Here is a 15,987-nt window from a genome sequence, read left to right on the forward strand (position 1 = left end):
AGTGTGTTCCTTCATGAGTCACCCTTGAATCCACAGACCAAGCTGCAAGGACCAACATCATGAAGTTCCACTCAAGCATGTGGGAAAGAAAAATCAGTCACTTTACGGGATTTGAACCATTTTACTATTCCCCTTTTTTAAACCTGAAATGAATTACACAATGCACACAATACGCTTTGTGATTTAATTTCTAAGCTGATTTCTGATTAATTAGCTCTGATTCAAATTATTGTTTCATTTTGCTTTAAAAATGACTGCAGATAACATTTTTTTTAAATTCACTTTTTAGATTCCTCCATTTTGTGCAGTAATTTTGCAATTAATACCCAATTTGTACTACAGAGCTGGCCAAGTTTGAAAGCCTGTTCTCTTTAGATTTATACTGTGCTGTGTTACATTTTGAATCTAAATGGAAATAACATAGGAAGCAAATACTACCTGCTGCAATTGATTGTGAATAATAACAAAGGTATTAGGAAGTATATAGATTGTGAAATCAGGCCAAGATCTATTTATAAACAGCCTGGTGTAAACAGGTGAAGTAACATCGTGGAAAATCCAGAGGTCATGGGTTGCAAAAAATTCCCAATCAAAGAGTATATAAACAGTTGACAGAATCAAAAAAGCACATCAGATCACTGTTGCAACCTCAACATACTCCACAGCAAAGTTATCTTATAAACCAGTGATCAACAATGAACACTCTCAAGAGACTTCTCCCAGCAGTTATGCTCTCATTGATTGTACTGAACATTGTTGGTAATACACTATCAGGTAAGTCTTTAAAATGCCTTTTAACTAATTAGATTTTCAAGAAAGCTATTTACTTGTGCTACATGTATGATTATATTTTTCATTCTTCCAGCTGCAGCATACAGAGACTGCTGTCTCGCTTATTCAAAGAAGCGACTGCCACAAAGATTAATCTCTGGTTATGTGGAGCAAAAATCCAATGAAATATGTGAGATAGATGCAATTATGTAAGTACAAATAAACAATACATTGCTTATGAAAATAGAACAAAACTAAATAACAATTTTCAATTAATAAATCAACAATTTAAATATTTTATAGATTCTACACCATCAGAGGAAGAGCAGTGTGTGCAGATCCTGGGCACCATTGGGTGAAGAAAGCACTGCATTTTTTGAGGTAAGCAACATAATAATTGACTGATAACATTGAGAAAGCTACAGCAGTGATCTGAAACTTATAAAGTGTTGCCAATCAAGGGTGGATGAGGGTTGCATCCACAATCAAACTTCTGAATATAAATCTGAAAAATATCATTTTCTTTGCAAAGTTGCTGTAAAATGTAAACAACTACCAAGTAATATTCGATATTTAGATATTATTGACAGCACTTTTATTGATTTCTTTCATTATAATATTTGAAACTTATTGATCTCTTTGTCTTCCAGCAAAAAGCTGCGAAAAATGTCACAAGATTGAGCCGCGTCTCGAGGAAAGAAGTTGGCTGCAAGAAACTATCCTGCATAGTATCTATGCCCAGAGAATAGAAGTTTATTAAAACTTCCGTAATTTGTATCAATCATAATTGATGTGTAAACCACTTTATTTTTAGTATGTTCCACTGAACTTAATGAAGTAACTTAACTGTATATTTTTATTTAATTTTTTGCTACAACATTCTGGTTGTGAATTAAATGACAGTGATTGTAATATTATCACCTGTGTCAGTCAATCTATGCTTAATTTATTGGAAAGTGAAAGATGCCAAGGAGTATCTCAGAGTTTAAGTGGCACTGTGTTAAATGCCACCTTTGTGTATTTTTAAAAAATGGCAGCGAATGAAAAATAAAGATATTTATTTCAGATTTCTTCTTCAGTGATTTATTTTATGGGATCTTGTTTGCCTCACTAACGGAAATCTGGTCAATGGTAAACCACTTACATACAGCATTGTCAGCAGAACTGTAAACTATAGCTCATCACAAACATCTTTCCAACTTCATCAGACATGAGATGCAATAAAATAAAGAGCAGGGAGATTGTTCCCATAGTTCAGAATCCCAGGAAAGCCAACTTGAGGGATTCCAAACATTCAACGTGATGTTTCTGGTTTTGCATGCCTAACAGAATTACGACTTTTGAGATCCAGAATGGAACTTTAATAAACTTGGTAAAAGTCCTGCGACAGCTTCTCCAGGTGTCTACATTTAAACTGGTTTCTTGTTTTTCCTGGCACCTGTTCTTCATTTAAGCAAATGCTTTGACCAAAAGGAACAACAAAACTGAGTAATTAAATTGTTTATGACTCATTTGCTAAAGTTGACTTCAGTTTTCTAACTAATCTCAGAAACAGGCATATCATTATTCTCAATGCGGTAAATATTGAAATATCGTATGTTCTCCTGATTTCTGCTTGGATTGAGGTGCCTTAAGCCTTAAAGTTAAAGACCTTTCACCATCCGGCGCGGCCTGGAATGTGGCAAATTCAACAGCCTGCGCGGGTGAAGACGGCAGGGGAACAGAAAAGACATTCTGGTCTTCCATCACAGTGAGGAGGTGACTGGAGGAGACTCACTGTGATGGACGTTTCTTTTTGTTTGGTGTTGGTTTATGATTGTGTGTGTTATTGCTTATTTTTATTGCTCTTATTGTTGGACTGTGGGTAATCTTTTATTTCACTACGTATTTATGTGTATGTGACAAATAAAATTGACTATTGAAGTTCAGAGTCTTGGAGTCATTCAGCACAGAAACCTGCCTTTGGACCTATCCTGGTCATCAAGTGCCCATCTATCCTAATCCAGTTTCCCACCATTCAGGCAATAACTTTCTAATGACATGGCAGCTAAAGGACTCATTCAGATATATCTTTAATATTGTGAGAGCACCTGTCTCTACTACCCCACAGGCAGTGTATTCCAGATTTTACCCAGTCTCTCGGTAATAAAATTGTTCCCCAAGTCTCACTAAATCTCTTACCACTAACCTCTGCTCTTTGGTTATGGATACTTCTGCTGAAGGGAAATGTTATCAATATCTACCCAATCTACTCTTCTCTTTCCACTGGGTGCACTCCCATTTCTCCCACTAGCCCGCCCCCCCCTTTCTATTCTCACCAACCATCCCCTTCTACTCATATCATAGAAACATAGAAACATAGAAACATAGAAAATAGGTGCAGGAGTAGGCCATTCGGCCCTTCGATCCTACACCGCCATTCAATATGATCATGGCTGATCATCCAACTCAGTACCCTGTACCTGCCTTCTCTCCATACCCCTGATCCCTTTAGCCACAAGGGCCACATCTAACTCCCTCTTAAATATAGCCAATGAACTGGACTCAACTACCTTTTGTGGCAGAGAATTCCACAGATTCACCACTCTCTGTGTGAAAAAAACTTTCCCATCTCGGTCCTAAAAGACTTCCCCCTTATCCTTAAACTGTGACCCCTTGTTCTGGACTTCCCCAGCATCGGGAATCTTCCTGCATCTAGCCTGTCCAACCCCTTAAGAATTTTGTAAGTTTCAATAAGATCCCCCCTCAATCTTCTAAATTCCAGCCAGTACAAGCCGAGTCTATCCAGTCTTTCTTCATATGAAAGTCCTGTCATCCCAGGAATCAATCTGTTGAACCTTCTCTGTACTCCCTCTACGGCAAGAATGTCTTTCCTCAGATTAGGAGACTAAAACTGTACGCAATACTCCAGGTGTGGTCTCACCAATGCCCTGTACACTGCAGCAGAACCTCCCTGCTCCTATACTCAAATCCCCTCGCTATGAATGCCAACATACCATTCGCTTTCTTCACTGCCTGCTGCACCTGCATGCCTACTTTCAATGACTGGTGTACCATGACACCCAGGTCTCGTTGCACCTCCCGTTCTTCCCACCAAAGTGGATAACCTCACATTATACTGCATCTGCCATGCATTTGCCCACTCACCTAACCTATCCAAGTCACCTTGCAGCCTCCTAGCATCCTCCTCACAGCTAACACTGCCCCCCAGCTTCGTGTCATCCGCAAACGTGGAGATGTTGCATTCAATTCCCTCGTCCAAATCATTAATATATATTGTAAATAGCTGGGGTCCCAGCACTGAGCCTTGCGGCACCCCACTAGTCACTGCCTGCCATTCTGAAAAGGATACGTTTATTCCAACTCTTTGCTTCCTGTCTGCCAGCCAGTTCTCTATCCACATCAATACTGAACCCAATATCCCTCCCTCTGGCCTCATTATTCTCACCTGTTCTCACCTGTTCTCCTCTTATCCTACACACTTTTGCCTCATTTGCATCTCTAGCCTTTGTCAAATCATCGCCCCCCTTGCCTGTATCCACCTATTACTTGCCAGGATTTGTCTTGCCATACTCCCGCCATCCAACATGCTATTGTGCAGTGGAACCTCGGCTTGTGCAGTGACTCTTAAAGGCAAGTTACGCCAACCTGAATGGATCTTCAGTGATTTTCATTCATGCGAGTTTAGTTCATGGATGGCACCAGCCAAAAACATGAATGCACAACCCTTGTGAGGTCTGATTGGGCTTTAACAAATGTGGTACGGCTGAGAAGCTGGGAATCTGTCTCGGTTTGTCCTGGAACAGACTTTCCTGACTGTAGCCCTGAGTTAAACATGGGAAATTAGTTGGAGCAATAAAGAGCATACGTCGGATGTAGGAGGGATGGGTAGGATAAAGAGTTTGATGAATATTCACTGTAGTGGGAAGTATTTGATTTAAAAGCTATATCTCAGACAGGTTCCAAGTGGAGTTGCTCTGCACAGGCTGAGAACTGGTCAGGATGTTGCTTTTTTATGGAGGGACATCGCAGACCTCAGAAGTACTGCAGTGGCCTGTTCCTTCATGAGTGACCTTCAATCCACAGGCTGCGCTGCATGGCCCAAGATCATAAGGTTCCACTCAAGAATGCAGGAAACAAAAATCGGTGACTTCGCAGAATTTGAACGATTTTCCTTTTCCATTTTTTGAACCTGAAGAGAATTATATGACGCACACAATGTGCTTCATGTTTTAATTCCGAAGCTAAATCCTGATTAATAATCTCTGCCTCAAATTATTGTTTACAGCAGATAATTAGAAAAAAATATTCACTTTTAAGATCGATCTGTTTAGTGCAGTGCTGACCCAATTTGTTTTACAGAGCTGACCAATCTTGATTTTCAAGATGTTGAATTACTAATTTTGAATCTAAATGAAAATAACATAAGAAATAGGAGCTTCAATTACTCTTGGGCAGTGAAACATAAGTATTAAAAATCACATAGGTTGTAAAATCAGGCTGTCAAGATCTATTTATAAACACTCTGATGTAAGCAAGTAAAGTTCCAATAGAGGAAATTCCAGGCGTCACGTGTTGCATTTATCTTGTTACAAAATTTCCCAATCAAAGACAATAGACAATAGACAAAAGGTGCAGGAGTAGGCCATTCGACCCTTCGAGCCAGCACCACCATTCAATGTGATCAAGGCTGATCATTCTCAATCAGTACCCCGTTCCTGCCTTCTCCCCATACCTCCTAACTCCACTATCCCTAAGAGCTCTAACTAGCTCTCTCTTGAATGCATTCAGAGAATTGGCCTCCACTGCCTTCTCAGGCAGTGAATTCCACAGATTTACAAGTCTGACTAAAATTTTTTTTTCCTCATCTCCGTTCTAAATGGCTTAGCCTTATTCTTAAACTGTGGCCACGGGTTCTGGACTCCCCCAACATTGGGAACATGTTTCCTGCCTATAACATGTCCAACCCCTTAATAATCTTATATGTTTCGATAAGATCCCCTCTCCTCCTTCTAAATTCAAGTGTATACAAGCCTAGTCGCTCCAGTCTTTCAACATATGACAGTCCCACCATTCCGGGAATTAACCTAGTAAACCTGCATTGCACGCCCTCAATAGCAAGAATATCCTTCCCCAAATTTGGAGACCAAAACTGCACACAGTACTCCAGGTGCAGTCTCACTAGGGCCCTACACAACAGCAGAAGGAACTCTTTGCTCCTATACTAACTCCTCTTGTTATGAAGGCCAACATTCCATTGGCTTTCTTCACTGCCTGCTGTATCTGCATGCATCCTTTCAGTGACTGATGCACTAGGACACCCAGATCTCGTTGTACGTCCCCTTTTCCTAACTTGACACCATTCAGATAATAATCTGCCTTATTATTCTTACCACAAAAATGGATAACCTCACACTTATCCACTGCATCTGCCATGCATCCGCCCACCTAATAGATCTTCCTCACAGCTCACACTACCACCCAGCTTTGTATCATCTGCAAATTTGCTAATGGTACTTTTAATTCCTTCATCCAAGTCATTAATGTATATTGTAAATAGCTGCAGTCCAGCACCGAGCCTTGCGGTACCCCACTAGTCAGTGCCTGCCATTCTGAAAGGAACCCATTAATCCTCACTCTTTGCTTTCTGTCTGTCAACCAATTTCCTATCCATGTCAGTACCTTACCCCCAATACCATGTAATCTAATTTTGCCCATTAATCTCCTATGTGGGACCTTGTCGAAGGCTTTCTGAAAGTCGAGGTACACCACATCCACCGGCTCTCCCCTGTCAATTTTCCTAGTTACATCCTCAAAAAAATCCAGAAGATTAGTCAAGCATGATTTCCCCTTCGTAAATCCATGCTGACTCGGAACGATCCTGTTACTGCTATCCAAATGCTCTGCAATTTCGTCTTTTATAATTGACTCCAGCATCTTCCCCACACTGATGTCAGACTAACTGGTCTATAATTTCCCATTTTCTCTCTCCCTCCTTTCTTAAAAAGTGGGATAACATTAGCTACCCTCCAATCCACAGGAACTGATCCTGAATCTATAGAACTTTGGAAAATGATCACCAATGCATCCACAATTTCTAGAACCACCTCCTTAAGTACCCTGGGATGCAGACCATCAGGCCCTGGGGATTTATCAGCCTTCAGTCCCATCATTCTACCCAACACCATTTCCTGCCTAATGTGAATCTCTTTCAGTTTCAAGAGTACATAAACAGTTGACAGGATCCCAAAAGGACATCAGATCTCAGTTACTACCTCAGCATAGTTAACCTATAAACCAGTGATCAGCAATGAACACTCTCAAGAGATTTCTCCCAGCAGCTATGCTCTCATTGATAGTACTGAACATGTTTGGTAATTCGCCAACAGCAGGTAAGTCCCAGAGATTCTTTTTAATTCATTCCTACTAATTAGATTTGAAAATATATACTTGATTGTGCTACAAGCATGACAATATTTTTTTCACTTTTCCAGCTGCAACATTCGCAGACTGCTGTCTCGCTTATTCAAAGAAGCCACTGCCACGAAAATTGATCTGTGGTTATGTAGAACAAAAATCCAATGAAACATGTGAGATCGATGCAATTATGTAAGTAACTATCAACAATACATTACTGATGAGCATAGAACAAAAGTTATTACAATGTTCAATTAATGGATCAACAATTTAAATATTTTATAGATTCTACACCATCAGAAGCCGAGCAGTGTGTTGAGATCCTGAGCAGCATTGGGTGAAGAAAGCACTGAATCTTTTGAGGTAAGACTAAGCAACATAATAATTGACTGATAACATTGAGAAAGCTACATCAGTGATCTGAAATTTATGAAGTGTTGCCAACATTTGGGGGGCATGGTGTTGCAGCAGTAGAGTTGCTGCCTTACAGCGCCAGAGACCCGGGTTCGATCCTGACCATGGGTGCTATCTGTGCAGAGTTTGTCCTTTCTCCCCATAAGCTGCGTAGGGTTTCTCCGGATGCTCCGGTTTCCTCCCACACTCCAAAGGCATGCAGGTTTGTAGGTAATTGGCTTGGTAAAAAATGTAAATTGTCCCATGTGTGTGTAGGATAGTATTAGTGTGCGGGGATCGTTGGTCGGCGTGGACTCGGTGGGCCGCAGGGCCTGTTTCCGTGCTGTATCTTCAAACAAAACTAAACTAAACTAAACAATCAAGAGTAGATGAGGGTCGCATCCACAATCAAACTTCTGAATGTAAATCTCAAAAATATTATTTTTGCTAAGTTGCTGTAAAATTCAAACGACTCCTCAGTAATATTTGATATTTAGAAGGAATTATTGACAGGACGTTTTCATTGATTTGTTCTTGTTATAATATTTGATTATTTGAAACTTGGATCCAGAGCAAGCAAGATCATGAGGGACCCCTGCCACCCCAGTAACGGACTGTTCCAGATGCTACGATCAGGCAAACGCCTCCGCTGTCACGCTGTGAAAACGGAGAGGATGAGACGGAGCTTCTTCCCACAGGCCATCAGGACTGTCAACTTTTATAACCCCAGAGACTAAATTTTTGTCGACACTTTTTGTGCTATGTTTAGTAACTTATTAACTTTATTTATATGCTGTAACTGTAATTCTTTTTGTGCACAACCCGCAGGCATTGCCACTTTCATTTCACTGCACATCGAGTATGTGTATGTGACAAATAAATTTGACTCGACTTGACTTGACTTATGGATCTCTCTCTGTCTTCCAGCAAAAAGCTGAAAAAAGTGTCACAAGATTGAGCCGCGTCTCAAGGAAAGAAGTTGTCTGCATTTAGCTAGATTTATTTCACGAAACCTTCCTGCAGAGTATCTATGCTCAGACAATAGAAGTTTGTTAAATCTTCCATAATTTGTATCACTCACAATTGATGTGTAAGCCATTTTATTTTTAGTATGTTCTACTGAACTTAATGAAGTAACTTAACTGTATATTCTTATTTATTTTTTGCTACTACATACTGGTTGTGAATTAAATGATGGTGATTGTAATATAATCACCTGTATGTGTGTCAGTCAATCTATGCTTGATTTATTGGAAAGTGAAAGATAGAGTGGAATATCTCTGGGTTTAAATATCACCGTGTTGATTGCCACCACTGTTTATACTCAATGTCAGAGAATAAAAAATAACGATAATTATTTCAGTTTTGTTCATCAGTAATTTATTTTATGAGATTTTGTTTGCCTCACTAACAGAAACCTAAACAATGATAAAACACTTACAGCATTGTCACAAGACCTCAACACACACACCTTTCCAAGTTCATCAGTCATGAGATCAGTCATTATGCCAACCTAAATGGATCTTCCGTGATTTTCATTCATGTGGTTCATTCATAGATGGCACCAGCCAGAAAGATGAATGCACAGCCCTTGCGAGGTCTGATTAGGCTTTAACAAATGGGGGTTCAGCTGAGATTTTGTCTCAGATAGTCCTGGAAGTGACTTTCCAGACTGTAGCTCTGAGTTGCACATGGGAGATTAGTTGAAGCAATGAAGAGTGTATGTGAAATGTGGGAGGGATGGGTAAGATGAGGAGCTAAAGGAAGATTCACAGCAGTGGGAAGTGCTTGATTGTAACTATTTCTGAGACATTTACAAGTGTAGTACAACTCAACAGGCTGAGACCTGGTCAGGATGTTGCTTTGTTTATGGAGGGGAATCTACAGACCTTAGAATTACTGCAGAGGTCTGTGTTCCTTCATGAGTGACCTTCAATCCACAGACCACACTACAAGGACCAAGATCATGAAGTAGAAACAACCAACTACAGATGCTGGTTTACACATAAGGACAAAGTGCTCAGCAGGTCAACCAGCATCCCTTGAGAACATGGATAGGTGAGGTTTCTAATGTAACACCACTTTTTAAGAAAGGATGGAGAGCGAAAACAGGGAATTATAGACCAGTTAGCCTGACATCGGTAGTGGGGAAGATGCTTGAGTTAATTATTAAAGATGCATTTGGAAGGCAGTGACAGGATTAGTCAAAGTCAGCATGGATTTGTGAAGGGGAAATCATGCTTGACTGATCTTCTGGAATTTTTTGTGGATGTAACAAGTAGAATGGATAAGGGAGAGACAGTGGATGTGGTGTATCTGGATTTTCAAAAAGCCTTTGACAAGTTGCCACACAAGAGATTAGTGTGCAAAATTAGAGCACATGGTATTGGGGATAGGGTATTGACATGGATAGAGAACTGGTTGGTACAAAGAGTAAGAATTAACTGGTCCTTTTTAGAATGGCAGGCAATAACTAGTGGGTGCCACAAGGCTCGGTGCTGGGACCCCAGTTATTTACAATATATATTAACGATTTAGACGAAGGAATTAAATGTAACATCTCCAAGCTTGCGGATGCCACAAAGCTGGGTGACAGTGTGAGCTGCGAGGAGGATGCAATGAGGATGCATGGTGATTTGGATAGGTTGGGTTAGGGGGCAGATGGATAGTAGATGCAGTATAATGTAGAGAAATGTGAGGTTATCCACTTTGGCGGCAAGAACAAGAAGGCAGATTATTATCTGAATGGTGTCAGATTAGGAAAAAGGGGGGGTGCAACAAGACCTGGCTGTCCTTTCACATCAGTCACTGAAAGTAAGTGTGCAGGTACAGTAGGCAGTGAGAAAGCAAATGGCATGTTGACCTTCATAGCGAGAGGATTTGAGTATAGGAGCAAGGAGGTCCTACTGCAGTTGTACAAGGCCCTGGTGAGACCGCACCCGGAGTATTGTGTGTAGTTTTGGTCTCCTAATTTGAGGAAGGACATTCTTGCTATTGAGGGAGTGCAGCATAGGTTCACCAGGTTAATTCCCAGGATGGCAGGACTGACATATGATGAAAGAATGGATCAACTGGGCTTATATTCACTGGAATTTAAAAGGATGAGAGAGGATCTTATATAAAATTCTTAAGGGATTGGAAAGGATAGATGCAGGCAACATGTTCCCGATGTTGGGAGAGTTCAGAACCAGGGGTCACAGTTTAGGAATAAGGGGTAGGCCATTTAGGACTGAGATGAGGAAAAACATTTTGCACGCAGTTGTGAATCCGAAGAATTCTCTGCCACAGAAGGCAGTGGAGGCAAATTAACTGGATGTATACAAGTGAGAGTTAGATTTCACTCTTAGGGCTAACAGAATCAAGGGATTATGTGGAAAAAGCAGGAACAGAGTACTGACTCTGCACGATGAGCCATGATCATATTGAATGGCGGTGCGTACAGGCTCGAAAGGCCGAATGGCCTATGCCTGCACCTACTTTCTATGCTTCTATGTTTCTGGTTGGGATCGTTTTTCAGACTGATTGTGACAGAGAAGAAAGCTGGGAAAGAGGAGAGGCAAGACAACAGGTGGCAGGTCGTAGAAGGACATGGGTGAGGGAGTTATTTAGAAACACCCTGATGTCATCAGGTAAACTGACGTAGAAGAAAACACAAAGAGGTCATGGGAGGCATTTCCTCGTTTCAAAAAACTTCCCAATCAAAGAGTATATAAACAGTTGACAGAATCCCCAAAGCACATCAGATCTCAGTTACTACCTCAACATACTCCACAGCTAAGTTATCTTATAAACCAGTGATCAACAATGAACACTCTCAAGAGACTTCTCCCAGCAGTTATGCTCTCATTGATTGTACTGAACATTGTTGGTAATACACTATCAGGTAAGTCTTTAAAATGCCTTTTAACTAATTAGATTTTCAAGAAAGCTATTTACTTGTGCTACATGTATGACTATATTTTTCATTCTTCCAGCTGCAGCATACAGAGACTGCTGTCTCGCTTATTCAAAGAAGCGACTGCCACAAAAATTGATTTCTGGTTATGTGGAGCAAAAATCCAATGAAATATGTGAGATAGATGCAATTATGTAAGTACAAATAAACAATACATTGCTTATGAAAATAGAACAAAACTTATTACAATTTTCAATTAATAGATCAACAACTTAAATATTTTATAGATTCTACACCATCAGAGGAAGAGCAGTGTGTGCAGATCCTGCGCACCATTGGGTGAAGAAAGCACTGCATTTTTTGAGGTAAGCAACATAATAATTGACTGATAACATTGAGAAAGCTACAGCAGTGATCTGAAACTTATAAAGTGTTGCCAATCAAGGGTGGATGAGGGTTGCATCCACAATCAAACTTCTGAATATAAATCTGAAAAATATCATTTTCTTTGCAAAGTTGCTGTAAAATGTAAACAACTACCCAGTAATATTTGATATTTAGATATTATTGACAGCACTTTTATTGATTTCTTTCATTATAATATTTGAAACTTATTGATCTCTTTGTCTTCCAGCAAAAAGCTGAGAAAAATGTCACAAGATTGAGCCGCGTCTCGAGGAAAGAAGTTGGCTGCAAGAAACTATCCTGCATAGTATCTATGCCCAGAGAATAGAAGTTTATTAAAACTTCCGTAATTTGTATCAATCATAATTGATGTGTAAGCCACTTTATTTTTAATATGTTCCACTGAACTTAATGAAGTAACTTAACTGTATATTTTTATTTAATTTTTTGCTACAACATTCTGGTTGTGAATTAAATGACAGTGATTGTAATATTATCACCTGTGTCAGTCAATCTATGCTTAATTTATTGGAAAGTGAAAGATGCCAAGGAGTATCTCAGAGTTTAAGTGGCAGTGTTAAATGCCTCCTTTGTGTATTTTTAAAAAATGGCAGCGAATGAAAAATAAAGATATTTATTTCAGATTTCTTCTTCAGTAATTTATTTTATGGGATCTTGTTTGCCTCACTAACGGAAACCTGGTCAATGGTAAACCACTTACATACAGCATTGTCAGCAGAACTGTAAACTATAGCTCATCACAAACATCTTTCCAACTTCATCAGACATGAGATGCAATAAAATAAAGAGCAGGGAGATTGTTCCCATAGTTCAGAATCCCAGGAAAGCCAACTTGTGGGATTCCAAACATTCAACGTGAGGTTTCTGGTTTTGCATGCCTAACAGAATTACGACTTTTGAGATCCTGAATGGAACTTAAATCAACTTGGTAAAAGTCCTGCAACAGCTCCTCCAGGTGTCTACATTTAAACTGGTTTCTTGTTTTTCCCTGGCACCTGTTCTTCATTTAAGCAAATGCTTTGACCAAAAGGAACAACGAAACTGAGTAATTAAATTATTTATAACTCATTTGCTAAAGTTGACCAGTTTTCTAACTAATCTCAGAAACAGGCATATCATTATTCTCAATGCGGTAAATATTGAAATATCGTATGTTCTGCTGATTTCTGCTTGGATTGAGGTGCCTTAAGCCTTAAAGTTAAAGACCTATCACCGTCCGGCATGGCCTGGAACGTGGCAACTTCAACAGCCTGACCGCGGGAGAAGACGGCAGGGGAACAGAAAATACATTCTGGCCTTCTATCACAGTGAGGAGGTGACTGGAGGAGACTCACTGTGATGGATGCTTCTTTTTGATAAGATCCCCTCTCCTCCTTCTAAATTCAATTGTATACAAGCCTAGCCGCTCCAGTCTTTCAACATATGACAGTCCCACCATTCCGGGAATTAACCTAGTAAACCTGCATTGCACGCCCTCAATAGCAAGAATATCCTTCCCCAAATTTGGAGACCAAAACTGCACACAGTACTCCAGGTGCAGTCTCACTAGGGCCCTACACAACAGCAGAAGGAACTCTTTGCTCCTATACTCAACTCCTCTTGTTATGAAGGCCAACATTCCATTGGCTTTCTTCACTGCCTGCTGTATCTGCATGCATCCTTTCAGTGACTGATGCACTAGGACACCCAGATCTCGTTGTAGGTCCCCTTTTCCTAACTTGACACCATTCAGATAATAATCTGCCTTATTATTCTTACCACAAAAGTGGATAACCTCACACTTATCCACTGCATCTGCCATGCATCCGCCCACCTAATAGATCTTCCTCACAGCTCACACTACCACCCAGCTTTGTATCATCTGCAAATTTGCTAATGGTACTTTTAATTCCTTCATCCAAGTCATTAATGTATATTGTAAATAGCTGCAGTCCAGCACCGAGCCTTGCGGTACCCCACTAGTCACTGCCTACCATTCTGAAAGGGACCCATTTATCCTCACTCTTTGCTTTCTGTCTGTCAACCAATTTCCTATCCATGTCAGTACCTTACCCCCAATACCATGTAATCTAATTTTGCCCATTAATCTCCTATGTGGGACCTTGTCGAAGGCTTTCTGAAAGTCGAGGTACACCACATCCACCGGCTCTCCCCTGTCAATTTTCCTAGTTACATCCTCAAAAAAATCCAGAAGATTAGTCAAGCATGATTTACCCTTCGTAAATCCATGCTGACTCGGAACGATCCTGTTACTGCTATCCAAATGCTCTGCAATTTCGTCTTTTATAATTGACTCCAGCATCTTCCCCACACTGATGTCAGACTAACTGGTCTATTATTTCCCATTTACTCTCTCCCTCCTTTCTTAAAAAGTGGGATAACATTAGCTACCCTCCAATCCACAGGAACTGATCCTGAATCTATAGAACTTTGGAAAATGATCACCAATGCGTCCACAATTTCCAGAACCACCTCCTTAAGTACCCTGGGATGCAGACCATCAGGCCCTGGGGATTTATCAGCCTTCAGTCCCATCATTCTACCCAACACCATTTCCTGCCTAATGTGAATCTCTTTCAGTTTCAAGAGTATATAAACAGTTGGCAGAATCCCAAAAGGACATCAGATCTCAGTTACTACCTCAGCATAGTTAACCTATAAACCAGTGATCAGCAATGAACCACTCTCAAGAGATTTCTCCCAGCAGCTATGCTCTCATTGATAGTACTGAACATGTTTGGTAATTCGCCAACAGCAGGTAAGTCCCAGAGATTCTTTTTAATTCATTCCTATTAATAAGATTTGAAATATATACTTGATTGTGCTACAAGCATGACAATATTTTTTTCACTTTTCCAGCTGCAACATTCGCAGACTGCTGTCTCGCTTATTCAAAGAAGCCACTGCCACGAAAATTGATCTCTGGTTATGTAGAACAAAAATCCAATGAAACATGTGAGATCGATGCAATTATGTAAGTAACTATCAACAATACATTACTGATGAGCATAGAACAAAAGTTATTACAATGTTCAATTAATGGATCAACAATTTAAATATTTTATAGATTCTACACCATCAGAGGCCGAGCAGTGTGTTGAGATCCTGAGCAGCATTGGGTGAAGAAAGCACTGAATCTTTTGAGGTAAGACTAAGCAACATAATAATTGACTGATAACATTGAGAAAGCTACATCAGTGATCTGAAATTTATGAAGTGTTGCCAACATTTGGGGGGCATGGTGTTGCAGCAGTAGAGTTGCTGCCTTACAGCGCCAGAGACCCGGGTTCGATCCTGACCATGGGTGCTATCTGTGCGGAGTTTGTCCTTTCTCCCCATGACCTGCGTAGGGTTTCTCCGGATGCTCCGGTTTCCTCCCACACTCCAAAGGCATGCAGGTTTGTAGGTAATTGGCTTGGTAAAAAATGTAAATTGTCCCTAGTGTGTGTAGGATAGTATTAGTGTGCGGGGATCATTGGTCGGCGTGGACTCGGTGGGCCGCAGGGCCTGTTTCCGTGCTGTATCTTCAAACAAAACGAAACTAAACTAAACAATCAAGAGTAGATGAGGGTCGCATCCACAATCAAACTTCTGAATGTAAATCTCAAAAATATTATTTTTGCTAAGTTGCTGTAAAATTCAAACGACTCCTCAGTAATATTTGATATTTAGAAGGAATTATTAACTGTAGGATTATAACATGGTGGTTGGCGTATTGAGGAACCAAGTACGGAAAAGGCATGTTGAGTTCTTGAACTATGCAATGAGAAATGGTTAATGTGTACAGGACGGAGGCTGGAAGACATACTATGAACCCATAGAGGTGGGCTGTACAGGCTTTGCAGGACACTCATTCTGCAAAGTCTTCAACTTGGGCATTATGAGGCTGGCAAAGAAGAGGGCCATTCAATCCGCAAGCGAAGCCGCAGAGAAAGCCACTTGGTGGCTTTGGATTAAGAGGGCTGATCCATGGGCAGTTGCTGCTGGGACGCAAGTCGGGGCCTGATCAACCCCGGCTGGGCCGCCTGGGCGAGGGTGTCTGATGTTGTGAGACCCGAAACACCCCATGACCCCAGGTCACATCA

At 40.5% G+C, this 15,987-nt stretch overlaps 3 protein-coding genes across 3 annotated transcripts; all 3 read left to right on the plus strand.

The window, feature by feature from the left end:
• Positions 1 to 665: 665 nt before the first annotated feature.
• LOC144599225 (C-C motif chemokine 20-like) lies at positions 666 to 1,452 on the plus strand. Its single transcript, XM_078409982.1, has 4 exons — positions 666 to 774; positions 866 to 980; positions 1,075 to 1,152; positions 1,422 to 1,452. Exons 1-4 carry the CDS (start codon positions 696 to 698, stop codon positions 1,450 to 1,452), a joined length of 303 nt encoding a protein of 100 aa, XP_078266108.1. The 5' UTR covers positions 666 to 695.
• A 5,629-nt stretch (positions 1,453 to 7,081) lies between these two features.
• On the plus strand, positions 7,082 to 8,539 carry LOC144599226 (C-C motif chemokine 20-like). The gene is given in 4 exon segments (XM_078409983.1): positions 7,082 to 7,163; positions 7,266 to 7,380; positions 7,474 to 7,551; positions 8,509 to 8,539. Coding segments are annotated over 4 exon segments (306 nt in total).
• Positions 8,540 to 11,385: 2,846 nt separating this feature from the next.
• Positions 11,386 to 12,141, plus strand: LOC144599228 (C-C motif chemokine 20-like). Its single transcript, XM_078409984.1, has 4 exons — positions 11,386 to 11,464; positions 11,556 to 11,670; positions 11,764 to 11,841; positions 12,111 to 12,141. The coding sequence occupies exons 1-4, from the start codon at positions 11,386 to 11,388 to the stop codon at positions 12,139 to 12,141; spliced, it is 303 nt and encodes a 100-aa protein (XP_078266110.1).
• Positions 12,142 to 15,987: the final 3,846 nt, after the last annotated feature.

The sequence above is a fragment of the Rhinoraja longicauda genome, chromosome 13 (genome assembly GCF_053455715.1).
Source record: "Rhinoraja longicauda isolate Sanriku21f chromosome 13, sRhiLon1.1, whole genome shotgun sequence".
NCBI lineage: Eukaryota > Metazoa > Chordata > Chondrichthyes > Rajiformes > Arhynchobatidae > Rhinoraja > Rhinoraja longicauda.